At 43.4% G+C, this 18,502-nt stretch overlaps 2 protein-coding genes across 3 annotated transcripts in view; one reads left to right on the forward strand and one right to left on the reverse strand.

Annotated features, from left to right (window-relative positions):
• Positions 1 to 18,502, forward strand: part of LOC148038067 (sterol 3-beta-glucosyltransferase UGT80A2-like) — a 110,637-nt gene that overhangs the window by 35,121 nt on the left and 57,014 nt on the right. For both annotated transcript variants that reach the window (XM_087668531.1, XM_087668539.1), the window contains exons 6-9: positions 2,271 to 2,334; positions 2,598 to 2,655; positions 2,770 to 2,947; positions 3,344 to 3,474. In XM_087668531.1, coding sequence (XP_087524657.1) covers positions 2,271 to 2,334; positions 2,598 to 2,655; positions 2,770 to 2,947; positions 3,344 to 3,474 — 431 coding nt within the window. The remainder of the gene's footprint in view (positions 1 to 2,270; positions 2,335 to 2,597; positions 2,656 to 2,769; positions 2,948 to 3,343; positions 3,475 to 18,502) is intronic.
• LOC148038068 (uncharacterized) lies at positions 4,185 to 16,836 on the reverse strand. The gene is made up of 3 exons (XM_087675552.1): positions 16,225 to 16,836; positions 6,842 to 7,030; positions 4,185 to 4,259 (listed from the first exon to the last, which is right to left on the reverse strand). Exons 1-3 carry the CDS (start codon positions 16,834 to 16,836, stop codon positions 4,185 to 4,187), a joined length of 876 nt encoding a protein of 291 aa, XP_087531678.1.

The following is an 18,502-nucleotide window of genomic DNA, read 5'->3' on the forward strand; positions in this document are numbered from 1 at the left end:
CGGCTGCATCAGATGTGACAGTCCATCTAATATGAGAAAGAACTTCTGTTCAGGAAGCAGTCAATGCATTTGCAAATGGACATGCTAGAAGTGAGCCCTGAAAACACCCTAAAATCCAATGCTCAGCCATCATAATCCATTTCCAAATGCATTTGTACAAAGAGAAGTGGACAAAGCAGCTAACATTTTAGTCCATTGTTGTCTTCAGCAAACCTCTATAATAGGGCCAATTTATGAGCCAACACATGAAGATGGACATTCAGAACATTCAAACCACCACAAGACTCAGGAGAGTAGACTATTTACATGGCCAATAATCTAACATCGTTATTTGTGCCTCTTAGTTTTCCTTAAGAATTCAATTGACATCAACATGAAGGAATTAATTTCATATTTCAAACATACCACAACGGGCAAGCGAAATTAAATATAGGCCATAATGATAGACTGCACAATTAGTAAATGAACCTGTAGTGGCCAAGTAGATAACGCCCAAAATCACATTTAATCATCAATTTTTGTGAACCATGAAGCTGATTTGAAGTACACAAAAGTGGATCACTGCCACTGCTACTTCGCCAGCCCGCTGGTACACACATACCTGGAAGCAGACCAGCAGGCTGCTGCCAGCCTGCTGGTACACACATACTTGTAAGCAGAACTTATCCACAATGCACACACATACCTTTTGTTTCTTTTGAGTATGAGTTTGCTGTTTCACATTCTCAATTCCCACCCTTCTTGCCATTTGTTTAATCAATTAGGTTCCTTAAATTCGACCATCATTCAGAGCCACCATTGAGTATAAAGTTTTAGCACACATTATCTATGTACTTTAGGCCATCTTTAGCTTCCAAGGTGTGTAACACTCTGGCCAGAAATGCTACCAGTGATCTACGCACCTCTCATTGACATGCAAGTGAGGCACACTCTGTCCTTTGGTCTGCTGTGTGGGGCATCCCCTTCAACACGTTGTACCACTCTCCTTGGTGGTTCAAAAGCCATGACCCCCCTCTTGTGCTTATGAACTGCTAACCAGATTACATGGAATAGAGAGGTATAGCTTATACATTGTCCCACCCTCACTGGTTGATCCTAAACACAAATTATGCTCCTGAGCTGATGATTTGTCTCCTTTATTGAAGATAAAAGAGAGTGGTAAAGACGAATTGAAACAAAGACTTCTTATCACTTGGCTAAAAACAGTAAATATTGTTTTACCAGAAACCTACACACATAAAAAAACCAAAGATTCAATAGCTAAGGATATTTTGCCCATTCCATACTAAATCCATTACCTAAACCAACCTCACTCCCATTTGGGAGTGGTAGTGCCACTCTATGGTGGTCTTCTCAAGGCGCTAGTGTAGTTTCTCCATCCCATGGTATCTAGGTTCATCAGTGGTTGGCAAGTGGTGCAATGGATTCTGGATCTCCTCCTTTGTTAGTGCCTCATTGCTTATCTGGCTAGTTTGGTCATCATCCACCATTAGGCCAGATTCCTATAGGTTACCCCCAGGAACCTTAGACTGGTTAGACGACAAGCTAATATGGTTCATCTCTTTAGCATAGTCTAACTAGATCATTAGGCTACATCAGCTTCTATTTCTTATTGAGCAAATTGAAATCTAGGCACTTGTGCTTGCAGCAACCCTAGCCAATCTATTTGTCTGACTAAGGCTAAAAGCTTTATATGCACTCATAGGCTATATAGGCTACCTTAGGCCTCTTCGGCTACCATAGTCTAAGTCATAGGCTATATAGGCTACCTTAGGCCTCTTCGGCTACCATAGTCTAAGCCTTACTTTAGCATTTTTTTTCTGTCTTCCATTGCATACTTACTCAATTAGTTTTACTTTACTGCCACCAAAAACATCAGGAATGCAGGTTCTGGTTTCTCTCTCTTTTTTTTTTTGTGATAGGTAATTGTATTAATTATGAAAAAGTACTAGATTGCAAGATTACATTATGTAGGATGGTATGCAGGTTCTGGTGTCTGTCTGTCTGTCTGTCTCTCTCTCTCTCTCTCTCTCTCTCTCTCTCTCTCTCTCTCTCTCTCTTTTTTTCGTAAATCTCTCTCTCTCTCTCTCTCTCTCTCTCTCTCTCTCTCGCGCGCGCGCGCGCGTGCACGTGTGCGGTAGCAGGGAAGGAAGGTTGGGAAGCGTCTTTTTTCCCCCTTTTGAGGACGTGGGGTTTTGGGGGGTGGGGTGGGAGGAGAGAGAGAGGAAGGGAGATGTAACATGCTACTTTGTGGTTTTGTTGGATTGTAGGACATGTTCATGTTGCAGAGTATTTGAAGGTGCCACTGCACATCTTTTTCACCATGCCTTGGACGTGAGTGTATTCTAAACTTCTGAACCTCTTGGCAGCAACAAGACTTCCTTTTTATGTAGTACGCATGCAGTATGTGAAAGAGTGGCTTTAATGCATTTGCTCATGCTGCTCCAACTGTGGGTTGTGTGACTTGACATTGACCAGCCCATGGTTGCATACTCCAACATTAATCAGATAATCGAAGTGTAATACAAGTTTGAAAACTGTACTAGAATCAAATTGGATAAATTTTCTATCCTTAGTGTATTCTGTTGTGAACCCAGGCCAACAAGCGAGTTTCCTCACCCACTTTCTCGGGTCCACCATTTTGCTGCCAACAGAGTAAATTCTATTGCTCAATCTGGTGATGCCTGTGATGTCATTTTAAATCTGTCATTTATGCTACTGAGCAGAATTCGTGTTTCACTGTCTTCATGCTTTGTGTGGTGGCTGCAGCTTTCTTATCAAGTTGTGGATTCCCTTATTTGGTGGGGAATACGGGGGATAATTAATGATTTCAGGAAGAAGAAACTGAAGCTTCGGCCAATCACATATTTAAGTGGTTCCCAACTTTCAGTTTCAAAGCTACCTACGGGGTATATTTGGAGTCCACACCTTGTTCCAAAGCCTAAAGGTGTTTGTCATGCTTTTGAAAAGAACTCGAGCCATTCAGACTGGTGACTGTCATTTTTGGATCTTTGAATAGATAAGAAGTTAAGAAATCTTAGTGGGGCATGCGATTCACTTTGCTTGAAGTGTTCACTCTTTCTTCTATTAGTTATATGTGTTGGTATGTGGTGCCAAGGATTTCTCAAAAAAACCGTATTTGGAATTAGGAGAGGACAATTTGTGGACAATTAGGAGAGGACAATTTGTGGATTTCTGGGTGGCCTTTCTTTTGTTAATAGAGTCATAAAAGAGCCTGCCTCAATAAAATTTGTTAACAATTGAGGAGTTTCTGGTAAAAGGGGAGCTATGCAAAATGTTTGCTTGAAAGTATTTTCACTGTCTTCTTTCTTGGTGTGTGCAGACTGGGGTCCCAAAGTTGATGTTGTAGGATTTTGCTTTTTGAACTTATCCCAAGACTATGAACCCCCAGAGAAACTTGTAAGATGGCTTGCAGCTGGACGTGCTCCTATCTATGTTGGATTTGGCAGCTTGGTAAGTTTCTTCCTTAAGCTTTACATACCTATGCTCATCTAAGCGGTTCCTTCCTCCAACATGTTTTGACAAGATTTTGTGATTACTATAGATATCTAAGGGGTGTCCCACCACATTTTTATGGCAAAAGCTATTTGTCAATACAAGCCCTTGGGCTTAGCAAATCTGTGTAAAGCCTTTGACTATTTTAACCTTCATGTTCACGAAGTAAGAGTCTGGGTTGTTAGAACGATGGAAAAACACCTCAATTCACACAAGCCAGAGCTCAGTATGGATTGCAAAGCACCAGCATGACATGGTTTCAATGTTTGTGGCATTAATCACTTGAGAGTTGAATGCTTAAGTCAATTTTAGTATTTTCTTGGACTAGAATTACAAGCACATAGATTGGACACGAAATTTCCTACAATATTATAATGACGAATCATACATGCATTTCTATAGCAGTGCTGTATTGTGATATTGATCAGGAGCAAGGGGCTTTTAAGCCATTTTGATAATATTGATAAGCAACTATCCCTCTATGAATACCTTATAAAATACACAAGGTGTCCCTGCAGATTGCAGTTAGACTCAACCAGAGTTTAAGTTTATTATTGAATGGGTGAGGCATGTTAAAAAGAATGAATTTCTCTTTCGTCTATTAGGGGGGATTTCAATCAAGGGAATAGCTGCTGCAGTTGGTCTCAATCATGGTTTTTAAATGAAGCTTAGGCATGCCTAGAAGGTATAATAATAATGTCTATAATTGCATTGCAGAATGGGAGCAAAAGGCTTACTGGAGTCTGCATTTCAAGAAATAAATGATAAATCAACTTTTCTCTTTTTTGCTTGCTTGCTCTCTCACATAATGCAGGTACATGCTATTAGGGTCCTTTGATTGGATGTGGCTTATCTGCTGTATGACTAAGTGCGCATCAAGAGACCACATTTAGGACCTGACTTACTTCTCGGCACTATTGGCAAGTGGAACTGCTGGTTAGCTTTTATAAGACTTGCAGAATGTATGAAATGATAAATCTCAAATTGTGTGACCCATACAATCCTCCATAACTTTGTCTCCTGATGCCTAAATGTTCATTTGAGATCTAGGGCTACATTGATATCAGAGTGTCAAATTTATCTGTAGCATTTTGGAATGTCCACCTCAGGCTGCTTAAGGAAGCAATGAAGTTTCATTCAAGGTTTCTTTTAGGCATTGTCTGCAGCACCATGTCAGCAGGTTTCTTGATGCATGATGTGGATGGAAGATCAAAATAGTTTCCATTTGTGAGATTGCCAAATGTTGGTGCACATTTCGAATTATGATGAATCAATCAAAAAACGTGGTGTGTGGGCATAGCTGACAGTGGGCCATGGAAATGAAAACAAACATCTTGAGCCAGAGAAGATCTAATGGAGCAGCATATATGTCCCCTATTGAGGTTTTGTTTTGGGTGCGAATTGATACTCCTGTTCCAAAAAGGTGCCCATTGGGCTACAAATAAAAGGGCCTAGAATGCAATTAGAATTTCCCAATAATTGTAAAGTGATGAGTGTTAAAATCCCATACTCACTGCAGTAAGGCAAGCATTCTCAAAAAAAAAGAGTATCTTTTGTGTGTGTATGTGCTCATGTATTTGCTTGTTTCTTTTTTTTGGGGGGTGCCGGGGGGGGAGGGGGGGCACGGTTTGGGCTTTTGGATGGCCACACTAGTGGCTTGCACATCCACTGAACCCTTGTATTCCACAAAAGTGGTGCACCTTGGAGAGCATTGTCCTGCGTGGCCTACCTCTCATATACCACTCTGCCTTCAAAAAGCCGGAAGCCCACTTTGAGCTAGGGATAAGAGTTTGTGATTCAAAAGAGAGAGATACATATATGAATGCCTCTACTTAGTTACATTTACTCAAGAAGGAATTGACAGAAGATTATATACAAACAGCTCCATGTCTCCTGCAGTTCTTTCAAGTTTGATGCACCAATGCTAAGCTGAGACATTAGAGGCACGTCTTTGTAGAACGTGGCCCTACATGGCCAGATGTGGAGGAGTTTGCACTTCTATTGTTCCAAGCTTGTTGGCTTGTGTATGAGACCATGGGATGATTGTGGCAAGAAGGGTCCTATGGGTACTACTTAACTTGGGAGACTCTTATCTTGGGGTCCTCAACGTCTATGCTTTTATGGAGGTTTGCACACACACTAGCTTCTAGGTGGAGGTTGCTGCAGGTCTCCTTGTGGTTGCATCATCCATGACACATAGATAGGTTTTGTCTAGGATAGGAGCATCCTGGACGTCTTTACCTTCTTTGAGGCCATTGAGTGGGCTCAACACAGCGACCGGAGGATGGCTATGCTTTCGTTGGATTTTGAGAAGGCCTATGATAGGGTCGATTGGGATTTCTTGGAAGGTATTGTCTACACTGTATAGGAGATCTTGTGCAAAAATTTCTTTGGGCTAAGTTCGGATGGGTTTAGGGACTCCCGGGCCAAGGTGGCATGAGCAACTATCATCCGACATCGCTTTGGGGGGGGGGGTCGGGGATTATTGACCCGGAGTATCCAAGGTTGGCCCTCTTGGGCGAGCTAGTGGTTCATGGGTTCATGCAAGGTGGGCAGATATGGAAGGTCCTTCTGTAGGAGGGCCTTTAGGAGTGTAGACCATGGCTGGGCGGGGAGTGGAGGCCATCCTTGAGATGGATCTTCATGTCAGCACAGATCACCCCACCCATATCCTCCTCCTTGCGTAGTCTGCTACAGGTATTGCTGGGCGTATGTAAGGCTCGGATTTAGAGGCCTCTAGTTTTTTAGGGAGAGAGAGACTGCCAGTTGGTAGTTTGGAAGCCCCAGGTTAGAGATTGTGACACGATCTAGATTAGTGAGCAATCTCACATCTAGTGGGCCAGTTGGGAGATTGGCCCTACCTGTACTGTTAGAGTGTGGAGGGAGGTTTACAAGCTGGCTGATTGGGTGATCTTACAGCTAGCATTTGGCTTCCAGTGTGGTGTTGAGATCAAGAGAAGGGAGATTGAGGTAGTGATCCCGTAGGACTGGTTGGACCTACCCGTTCGAGAGTCGGTTTTGCCTGGTGAGGGTGGAGTGGCTAGGTTCTCACTAGTAGGCATCCCCTTGCATGTGGCATGTAGAGTGTGTTGAGCTAAAGCACACTTTAAAGTTGATTAGCATTTTTAAACAGCCCCAAAACACTCTTAATTAATGAAAAACACATATTTGATGCACGATTTGAGAGAGTTTCAGTGGTCCCCCAAAACACTAATTTTTTGGGGCACCCTTCAACATCTATAAATAGATAGGTTGCCCACCATGCCTTATCCTTTAGTGCAGGTTTCTCACTTTGTCATGTAGATTTCAGCCATTAGCCACATACCGTCTGCTGTCCAGCCATCATCAACTGCAGCCCATCACTATCCAGCCCTAGGTGGCCTGTTTTTAGCCATCGCCTTGTTGTTTGGAGGTCTCCATTTGCTGCGTTATCATAGCACCTAATCAGCTTCCGTTTTGTGGTGCCAAGCGACAGGTTGCTGCCATCTCTCCCACGAGGCGATTGCTGCAGTATCTGCGCTTTTGTTGTGCAACAAGCTGTCTACATCAGCAAACACCTCTTCTGTTGTCGCCTCAATTCCTTGAGATTGTGGTGATTAGAGTTTGGTGTTACTCTGACACTTCGACTGGTGGTCACAACACTTGGGATCTGTCTCCGATGGATGTCACTCTCCGACATTGCATTGCTTTGCCCTTGGGCATTCTGTACACTCTTACATTCATTTACAACATTCATTCACTTCAAATTTTCTTCTCTCACTGTGTTTGACTTTTGCATTTTCCATTTTGTGTTAGGGTTTGAGTTTTGCTTGTCTCTGTTTGAGTCTTTGTGTTTTAGTCTTGGTCGTACATTGCCATGTTTTCTTAGTGCAAGCCCTAGCATATCTTTACATGATATCAGAGCCGGTGCTCTTCTAAAGAGTATCTTGCGGTAGTTGTGGAGGCTAGTCTTTGTGCGAGACTTATACGCCACTTGATTTTGACTCATAATGTCTTAGACGCCTTCTTCTTTGCATCCTATGATGCCCTATCAGGCTTCTCCATCATTGGAGGCTTTGAGAAGGCATTTTGGTCTTGAGGAGGAGGTAGATACACCTTTACCTTTACCATCTTTTTCTTCTGGTTTTGGTCATTTCATAGATGAAGAGTTTGAGGATTACTTGCACATCACGTATAGTTCGGTTTACACTCTTCCAATGAGTGCTACTACTCCATCTAGACTGATTGGTGAGATTGACCGTCTCTCTCATCTTGGAGGGACCATGACATTCGATGCGTCTCGCAATCCATTTGCTTTATCTCAGCTAGGCCTTATGTTAGATTTGTATAATCCTTTGGAGTCGTATGAGCAAAACCTTCTTTTGTTTCTTCTTTTGGTGTGCAGGAGCTGGATGGTTTTCAATATGTTAACTTTAATAGAGGAGGTTCTCAAAGTAGATACCCTTCATCAGGTATGTCTCTACCGTCTGTTTCATTCGAGTAAGTAAACTGCACTTCTCAACTCCCTCCCATTCCACCATTATCTTCTCCACATTCTGATCTACTCACATCTTCATTCCAAAATCTTGGATTACATTCCACTTCCACTCAAAGCACACTAGGGGTTGGATCTTCCATCTTCGCTCCTAACACTTTCTCTTCTCCATCCCATCATCTATCTATCCTCCATTCACTCCACCTCTTGGTTCAATGTAGGGGGAATGGCACCCCTTTAACATTGTACCTTCCACCTACCCCCACTTTACCACATCATTACACTTTTGGACGGTTGTGATGGGAATCCCCCTCACTACCCTCAGACACTCACAAACCCCCCCACATGACCTTTCAGATGCAAGGATATCCATCCTATGCTTATGGATTTTCGTCACACATCCCTTGGGTCATTCTTATGTAGGGATTTCCATCCATTGCTCCCCGTGTCCCTATCCGTCCACCTTGGGCTGCTCCACAGGTGGTTACCATGCCCATACCCAATCCGTCCTTATCTACATTTGGATCCTCTATACACACTTCTCGTATATATGGTGGGCACTTTGGGATTACTTCCCAACTGTACTTCACTCCATCTCCTTATCCTCCCTATCCACCCTACCCCCATTACACACCTTCTCCTTCTCCTAGCACTACCACTCCTGTTGCAATGACCAAGAATGCCTTTACGGATCGTTTTAACGGATCGAATTTTACCACTTGGTCGAACTTCATACAACAAGTGCTCGAATCTCAAGGACTTTGGGACCTCATCAATGATACCAAGCCTATGCCGGTCGGATCCTTGATTAGCTCACCCTGATCACATCTGTCAATGGAAAGCCTGCAACGCCACAGCCAATGTTGAGTTAATGCAAGGGTTGCTTCATGAGTTCCACTTTGAATTACAACATTTTTCCCTCATACTTGAGCGTTGGAGTCATCTCAGTGACCGCTATATGGCTCAACTTCACACTCGACGTATCAATCTCGATTTTGAGCTTTAGGATTTTTTCATTAAGGAAGGGGATAATTGAAAGTCAAGTTGGCCGAATATCGGCAGTTGCTTGTCGAGTTTGCTACTACTGGATCCCCAAAGTCAGATGATGATTAGGTCATGTTCTTCTCGAACAAGTTGCCCGATAAATACTTCCATTTTATCCAGTACATTATCTCACTATCTAGATTGTTGACCTTCTACGAGTTTGAGTGTTAGTTTTTGCGTTATGCGAGGCTCCATGATCAAGTCCACAAGAAGTCCTCCTTACACATCCATTTAGAGGGGTGAGGGTTGATTGCCTCTTCTTCAGGAGGTAAAACCAATAGTGGCAAGAACTTGCAAGATGCAAAGGCAAGCCAAAACAAGGGTGACACCACTTTCTTTGATGGAAACAAAGCAACACGACCCCTTTGGTAGCAAATTCCTAAGAAAAATGTTTTTGCACACATTGCTAGAGGTTGGGCCATGTGGATGATGAGTGTCGTACCAAGTGTGAAGAAATGCTTTAAACGCAAGAAGTCTGAAACCAATCGTACGACAAAGCATAGATTGATAAACTCAAAACATAGTTAGGGTTAGGGTTAGGGTAACTCAGAGACTGTTAACTCAATGAATAATAAAGTGAATGAATAATGAATATATAGTGCTCATGCAACAAACATGTAGAGAATACTAAACCTCGAACTCTTGTATCTCTAGGATCAAGGCAGAAGTTATGAGCTGTAGAGTGTGTCGTACTCCGAACAGATTCCGAATCACAGCAAGGATAGCCTCCGAGTGTTGAATGCCAACAAATGCGGCGAAGAAAGACCGATTCATACGGTAGTGCATGAGAAAGACTAAAAACGCAGGTACTTGAGGAGAGAAAATCTCTACAACTATTAGATGCAAATGCAAATGATAGAGGTATGAGCTGTAGAGTGTGTCGTACTCCAAATAGATCTCGAATCACAACAAAGATAGCCTTCGAGTGTTGAATGCCAACAAATGCAGCCAAGGAAGGTTGATTCAGACGGCAGTGCACGAGAGTCTAGAGAGAAAGACTAAAAACGCAGGTACTTGAGGAGAGAAAATCTGCACAACTGTTAGATGCAAATGCAAATGATAGAGGTGAGAGAATGTTAGGCGGTAGCCAGAAATTGTAAACACATCATTCAGAGGATAGAAAATCCTAGCAACAATAGACAAAAGGTGGCAACAACATCCAATAGTGGGCGACAACACCCAATTATAGGCAACAACTCCACAGGCCTGGCGGTAGCAACATACACGTGATGAAGACTAGAATAATACACCAGATGGTAGCAAGTGGCCGGTGGAAGCTATGACTGCGATATTCTTCGCAAACAGGGTGTGGGCAGCAGAGTTATGGGTCTTGAAACTTGCTAAAACGAGATTGAGGGAGAGTGGTGGGTTGCATGCATATTTATAGAAAGTTTGGGGCACCCAAATTAGGGTTTTGTATGTGGGACACAATCACTCTCTAGGATCGTGTTTCTTTTTAAAATAAAAGGTTTAATTCATTAATTAAGTGAGTTTTGGGGCTACTTAAGTCATGCTAATGCATTTTTAGCTCAATACCCCCTCTTAGGCCCAAAACTGAGCGAGGAGAAATAATCCCTTGATTTATATTTTCTTTTAACCCAAGGGATCCCACTCCAAAGTAGCTAGGATATCGGGCAAAGGGCGCACGTTGGTTGCCCAGTGACCTACCAAGACTATAGAGGCGATGGTTATCTTACCAAGGGAGCCCAAGGTGATTACCCGAGAGAGGCCAGGGCATCGGACCAAGGGTGCTCGTTGGCTGCCCAGGGGCCTACTAAGTCCTGCAAAGGCAGATGGAATCAGCAATAGAATTTTGTTTGTTTTTTTGGAGGACTGTTGGTGTAAGTAAGCAAGACAATCAAAGCCAGCATGCAAGTATAGGGAAAGAATGCCTTTGGAAACTCCCATGTGCAATGCCACGATTATGGTGGATCTAGAGTTGACCACTCCAAGGGTAACTGAAAAGGGGTAAATGCGCACAGATGCATGCTTACATGAACAGAATGGTGATGCATGGAGAATGCCAATATTCATGCTCATGCAAAATGTGATGCAAGAGTGCCACTTGGACAGTGCCCTCGCAAGGAAATTGTTCAATCATGTCATCTTGACAGTGCAAATGAAGTTACAAATGTCCATAATATACAATTCATAATATACAATACATAATAAATAAATGTTTAAAAGTAAAAAGTGGTAAACATCATCATTGTCACCATCAAGAGAAGGAAAGTGTCCCCTCTCAAATTGGAAGGAGAAGTAAGAGGGAAGCACCCTCTCCTTGCCAATCTGAAGTAGAGGAGGGTATACCCAAGCTGATCCATGGTAGAAGATATTGTAGAACCGGCCGGTTGACCGCCTTTGTCAAAATATTTGCAAAATTGTTGTTGGACGGCACAAAATCTGGGCGAATGGTGCCTAGCTCAACGTGCTCTCTAGTGAAATAGTAATAAACTGTCACGTGCCATAATGGCACTTTGGTTGTCCAATAGATAACTATAGGCGACTCGCAAGGGAACTGAAGCGCAACCAACAAGTTTCTCAGATAGATGGCCTCCGTAGTGTCATCAAAGAGAGCCGGATACTCTACTTCGCACGTGGAAGCTGCTACTGTCTCCTACTTACGGTTGGCCCAAGAGGTGGGTGGCGTGCCCAAGGTGTAGAGGTAGTTAGGTGTGAGGATCTCCCGTCGAGTCCAGAATCGGTGTACCCTTGCAAGCATAAACCATGTCCATGAGTTAGTCCAAAATTATAGGTATACCTTAAATATCTTAACACCTGAAGTCAAGTAGTCCAATGAGACATTCTAGGTGCATTAAAATACCGACTAAGCAAACTAACTAAGAATGCAAGATCTGGCTGAGTATGAATCAATCAAAGTAATTTCCTTACAATATAACGATAGGTATAAGCATCAAAAGGTGGACCCGAGGTATCCTTGTGTAGATAGACAGTGGGATCTAGAGAATAGTCCACAAAAATCAAGAGATAGCTTGAGAGGTAAGCTTTTCTATCTTGTCATCGGGAGTATGCGTATAGCACTACTATCAAAAACTTTGAAGTGAAAAATAACAGGCTGAGAGCCAAATAATGTCTCGTATGGAGTCCTTTTAAGGATTGCCGCAGTCGGGCATCGGTTGAGGATGTACACTGAAGTGTTAACAACATTGATCAACATGCCTGCCATAATTAGAACGGTCCTATTCCTAAGCTCTATGACTCCATTCTGTATAGGGGAGTTGGTAGAGGCTAGCTGGCATACAATGCCCTGTTCATGTATAAACTCAGAAAACTTATGGGAGAGGTAAACTCACAACCAAAATCAGTCCTTATACTATCCACATGGCGACCGGTCTAATTATGGACTAGCAGCACCTAAGCATTGAAATAAGTAAAGGCATTGGACTTGTGCTTGAGGAAGTACACCCACATGTATCTAGAGAAATCATCCACTATCAAAGAGAAGTAAAGTGCGCCATTTAAGGCGGTAGTGGATGTGGGACCACAAAGATCTACATGAATAAGCCTAAGGGGTTTAACATCTCGAGTGATAGACTGCCAAGGAAGGAGTGTACAATGTTGCTTACCTACCTGATATGCTTTATAGACCTCTAAAGATAATTTTAGGCGTGGAAGGCCCTCAATCATCCCCTAACGTGACAACTCATAAAGAGAGTCATAGCCAAGATGTCTTAAGCGAAAATGCCACAAATGCTTAGAGTCCATGGGTTTCCGTGTAGTGGCCAAAGCTTGGAAGCGATTGAACTTCGAATCATCGGCAGTCAACTCGGTAAGAAAGTGGGTCTTGTAGTAAAGGCCATTAGGTTGAGCCTTGCCATGAGCAATCACGAAACCAGTCTGAGAGTATGGGACCTTGATTGTGGTCACTGTGAAAAAAAGTGCTTGTCCCAACTAGCAAAGCTGCTAAATAGACAAGTTCACCCCAAGTTGGGGGACATGATAGACATCATCCAATGAAGGGAGATCTAGACCCAGGTTAGTGGAAAAATTGACGCGACCTTGGGCTTGAATCTTGAGTGAGGAGTTGTTTCGTACGTAGACACTCCCGGCTGTAGAGGATCGAGAAATAAAAATGTCGGCTCTAGGAGTCATGTTATGGGTAGCTCCACTGTCCACAAGACAAACAGGCTCTAACGTGCTTGCTTGTGATAAGTGGGCCTTTGTAAGCATCATCTCATTAGAAGGCAACTCGTAGATGTGAATGAGACTCGCATCCAATGTCTCTAAGGAGATGATGTGGGCTTGTGCTGACCAGTCAGACAAACCATCTGGAATTGAGTAGTTTATCGATTGTGATGACGGACCGGTGTTAGTGTGGGTCTGGCCTCTCCACTGGCCCTGTTGAGGGTTGCCACCACCTTGCTTTCCTTGTTGGGGGTTACCTGACTAGGGTGCGCGGTCTTGATTCTTGGATTTGGACTGTGTGCCTTTTTCCCTAGATTGACACTCATTGTCATAATGGCCAGCCCTATGACAATGTTGATAATACCGATTCTTTTTAGGTACATTCTGCCATCCTGGTTTTAGTGTGGATTGATTGTTTCCTTGGGATTGAATAGCTCTATTTTGATTTTGATTTGAGGTTTGTGTGCCCTTGCCCTGTTGCCCCCTCTGAGAAGATGCAACTAGAGCCCTCTCTAGCGAGGACATGTTATGAAATTGATTGAACAACCATGTGTAACACAACAGCTGATACTCAAACTCATAAAATGTGGGCGTCTAAGTTTGCGAAATCACTTGCTACTCAAAATGAAAATATTTTCTTGGCAGCTTGTTAAGGAATAGAGTAACCTGATTGTTAGAGGACTTGGGAGCCCTAGTGGTTGAGAACACAGTGAGGAGACGTCGATACTTAGCCAACTTGACTTTCAAGTCATTCTTGTTGGTGATTTTGAAATTTTGGGGCTCATGATCCAAATTGATGTGATGGGTCCTATTCCGAGTGAGCGGCATAGCGGTTAATCAAGTGTGCCCAACGATCAAATGCTAAGTCAAAATGTTGAAGTTGAGAGTGAAATTTAGGCAACAAGCCCTACATAAGGTCGACAATAACAGAGGTGTTACGAGCCTTCCATGAACAGATGACCTCGTATGGAATAAGTATAGCTATCAGGTATGAAAGGTATGATACGGTACGGTACGATAAAATATGGTACTAATTGGTACCTTATGCTTTTATAAGGTACAGTACGATATTAGTACAAAAAAAAATTAAGATGATTTTTTAAATAACAAAAACCATAAATCATTAAATGATAGATCATAGAATACATGTTTAAAGTGGAAATAGCCATTTCATTACAGAATAAGATAAATACATGAGGGTGATCATTGCGGTCGCATGGGCTACGCAAAACATGTGATACAACTACAGTCTAGTATATCTGATACAAAAAAAAGAGAGACCTATGTCATATGAATGATGAATCTATGTTGAGGCATCACTATCATCATCATCATCATCAGAACCATCTGAGTGCTCATCAAGAGAGTCTGAAGATGACTTCTCGGCATCTGATGATGAGTCAGACTCATACTCATCCTCACTGATGAGGTTATACATATGTCTGCTAGCCACTTGAACCACCCCTCCTCGATGATGGAGGGTGTCGAATGACCATGCCCCTGCTACTACCTACTCGAATTCCTCGCCCATGAGTATGCTGACTATGAGTGTCACGAGTATCTGTTGTTATAAGCTCTCTATAGAGCTTTGCAAAAATCATCTCCTCCTCCTCGTCCACCTCCTTATGTACACTCGGAAGAGTGTTGCTCGTCAACTTGAATGTATCAACATTCACCTACACAATGCAGTGATGCACGTAAGATTGATCATTGTAAATGCTAAAGTCTAAATTGTAAAGTCTAAATTGTAAAGTATGAAGTTTAAACTTCAAAGTTCAAAGTTTAAAAGTTAAAACAACAAATTTTAAATGTTATGGTTAAGTGTTTAAACTTTACCTGCTTCGAACTACCCACGCTCATCATAGCCCTCATTATGCGTAAGTTAGTGCGGCAATAGACTAGCTGCTCTAACTGTCGTGTGCTAAGCCTATTGCAAATCTTTGTGTGAATGAGAGAATAGGCACTCTAGTTTCTCTCACATGCACCCGAAGAGCAATCCTGGGCAAGGACTCTCATGGCTAAGGGCCGAAGGGTCTTGAGTGTGTATCCAAAGTTTTACCACCAAAATAAAGGCTTCACAAGTGACTCTCCTTCAACAAGTGGGAGAAGCAAAAGCCACATGCCCTCTTTGATCTGCATAGCATCCTAGCTCCTCTAGCACTGCATTGTGGTCATCAACAGGGACCATACGAGTCAAATAAGCAAGTTGGTCCGAACGGAACTCTCTATCATCCATGACCGCTGGTGACTTGGAGGCTAGATGTACCAATGCGGCAAAACCATGGATGGGCTTATGCATCCATGGCCATCTCCTCTTTGCTATCTCTAAAACATGTGCATGCTGTGTCTCTGTGATCACTGTACAAGCACGTACCTCCGCCAATGTCGCTCTAAAGAAGTGAACGAGAAGGCCTATGGTGGACCCCTTGCAATCACTCATACATAACACCCTATAAAAGGGAGTCACGACAATGACGACGGCACGGACTTTTTGCCAAAACTGCTCATTAAGGCATAAGCGCTGCATGGCTTTGGCCTCCTCTGTCTCATGCTCATCCCACTCATTTCATAGAGTGGGCACCACTGTCTGGTGCAAGGCGGACCGCACCTCATAAAGGCGCTTCAGCAATAACCACATGTAAGCAAAGTGAGTTGAAAAAGGCTTCTTCAACTTTAGTGTGCTATGCTCATGATACATCGCAAGCACCTTTACCTTTACCGTGAAGGATGTGACAATTGATGTAGCTTTGCGTACCACCCTCTTCACCCACTTGAGCTTCCCAATGTCTTCCATGAGCAAGTCCAAACAATGACTTGCACATGGAGTCCACACAGTCGTAGGGAACTCGGCCTCAAGCAAACGGCCCATGCGCTGACAATTTGATGCATTGTCGGTAACAACTTGCACCACATTTGAGGGGCCCACCTACAACCATAATTTACAAATTACAAGTTATGTATAAATCAAATTTCAGTTATGAATCATGATATTATCATAATGAAAGAAAGTGAAACAAATTTAAAACGAAAATTGCAATGTATACCTCAATGATAGTTTGTCGAATGTGGCGGTAGATGAATGCGCCCGTCGTTTTTTTCCCTCTCTTGCCGTTATCTACGGCCCGCAAAAAGTAAGTGCCGAGTGGACATGAGACAAGTATGTTGATGATGTCCCGTTTCTTACGATCACTCCATCCATCGGTGAGAATGGAGCAACCATATTTTATCCATGCGGCTCGAATAGGATCAAGGGCTCTATCAATCCTCTCCTTGTCTTCATCAATCTTTCTTGTCCTCATGTCGTTGTATGTGACATCGGTCCATCCTTCACATGGACCCACATTGGCAATGGCTTTTACCATCTTCTTCCATTGCTCTTGCTTTAGGACATTGAATGCAAGATTGCAGGCAATCACCGTGCGTGCAATTTCAATGTTTGCAAGTCGTTGCCTTTCTCTAGGAAAGGCAACCGATCCACGCACATGACCGGGAGCTTGAGAGAGAGACGATTGTCTCTCCGGCACCGCATGAGCCTCCACTCTTTGTCTTTTACCGGAGCCGGATGCGGATGTGGAGCCCCCACCACCAATGGTTGAGGCCTCTCCCGCATCGGTTGAAGATATGCCCACATTGGATACTTCCTCGTTAGTAGGCATAGGAGTTGGTGCTGATAAGCCACTTCCTCCTCCTCTTGTGGATCCCCCTCTCATCTTGGCAAGAATCTCCTCCGCAATGTTTTGAGGGATCTCCTTGCATGGAGCAACTTGCCTCCCCCGTCTTGGAAAGATGTTGGAGAAGCCAAGTTGCACTACTTGTATAGCGCTTCCCGAAATACTTGCGTGTCCAATGGTGGGAGGACTTCTTTGTGTCCCTCTCCACATGGATCGCATCAAATTAAAGGCCTCGTGCTTCTCACGAGTCATGGTGCTAATGACAAATAAAGAGGCCAGAGAGAGAGAGAGAGAGAGAGAGAGAGAGAGAGAGAGAGAGAGAGAGAGAGAGATGCTTACGAAAAAAAAAAGAGAGAGAGAGATGCTTGAGTCTTGACTCTTGAAACTTGAGTCTTGAAAGTTGAAAGGGAGGGAGACTCCAGAGGCCTGAGGGTCAGGGTAAAGTTGAAAGAGCAAGAGTGAGAGAGAGGGAATGGGAGATGAAAATGGCAAATGCTTTGATAGGGTGCGAGATAGAGGGGATGGGAGATGAGATTTGAGAATGGCAAATGCTTCAATAGGGTGCGGGAAAGAGGAAGATGAGAGTGGTAACTTGTAAGTGCTTGCTGAATTGGTGTGGAAGCATGGAGGAGAGGAGCACCTTTTGTAGATGAGAGAAGGGTCAAAGTTTAAAGTTCAAACAGTCAAAGAGAGAAGGAATCCAAAGAGAGGGTTGCAAGCTAGAAGGAATCCAAAGAGGAGCACCTTTTGCATGGCTGGATTTTGGAAAAGGGGGTGGGGTGAGGTATCCAAGGCTTCCCACCCCCCCAAAATTGATTATTGAAAAAGTGCAAGTGCAAGGAATGTGGGAAACGCGGGATGCGGGGCGTATGAAAATGCAGAACAAGGACGCGCAGGCCAGGTGGCTGAAAAAGGTCTGTTTTAATGTACGAATTTGTACCGTACGGATCGTACTGTATGGACTGTTTCGTATCACGTACGGAGGCAACTATGGAAACAAGAGTGGGATCAAGTTGGGATTCCAACCTTTGCACTAAATCCCATAGGTTCTTAGAGTCTAAGACATGCCTCATCAAATTTGACCAAGTAGTGTAGTTCGATGTGTTGAAAGGAGACTTGCCATTAAATGCGTACTTGGCAGATGAGGAACTAGAACCATAAGGTGTTTGTGAAGATGGATAGATGGAATAAGATGGTGGTAGTGGTGGTAGATAAAAAGCAGGAAGGGTTAAAGGTGGATAGGCAGAAATAGGCTGTTGATATCCAATGAGTGCCGATTGTTGTAGAGGTACTGAAATGAAGATAGGTCCATATGATACCACAGGTGTAGGTGGAGGCACTGGGACATGATAGCCATGTCCAAATGTCGGCTAGGGCACTATAGAATGATTGGATGGTCCACTAGGTAATGCCATAGAGACAAACTGTGATACCAAATGATTCACACTCGAATAATGCTCTGGAGGGGGGAAACTCAAAAGTGTGTGTGTAGGAGGTCGAGCCTCCATCAGAGGTACACCACTCGAAAATGGGTATGTAGAGGTCCTAAAGGTTGGGCCTAAATGTGTAGAACCCCTTGGTGTGGTGTTTAGTGGATATTGTGGCACACTTAATGGAGGCTGAAAGGAATGTGTACCGGAAGATGAGGGAG

The sequence above is a fragment of the Lygodium microphyllum genome, chromosome 3, assembly GCF_053477565.2.
Source record: "Lygodium microphyllum isolate KBCC chromosome 3, Lygodium_microphyllum_v1.1.10, whole genome shotgun sequence".
In the NCBI taxonomy this organism is placed as follows: Eukaryota; Viridiplantae; Streptophyta; class Polypodiopsida; order Schizaeales; family Lygodiaceae; genus Lygodium; species Lygodium microphyllum.

Bases quoted from the DNA above. Each gene is read 5' to 3' on its own strand.
- LOC148038068 (XM_087675552.1), bottom strand. From the start codon at position 16,836: ATGCCTACTAACGAGGAAGTATCCAATGTGGGCATATCTTCAACCGAT. The intron at 7,031-16,224 runs GTATACATTGCA...ACAAAAGCGCAG, and splicing joins TTCGACAAACTATCATTGAG to ATACTGCAGCAATCGCCTCG. The intron at 4,260-6,841 runs GTATGTGGCTAA...CTTGAAATGCAG, and splicing joins TGATGGCTGGACAGCAGACG to ACTCCAGTAAGCCTTTTGCT.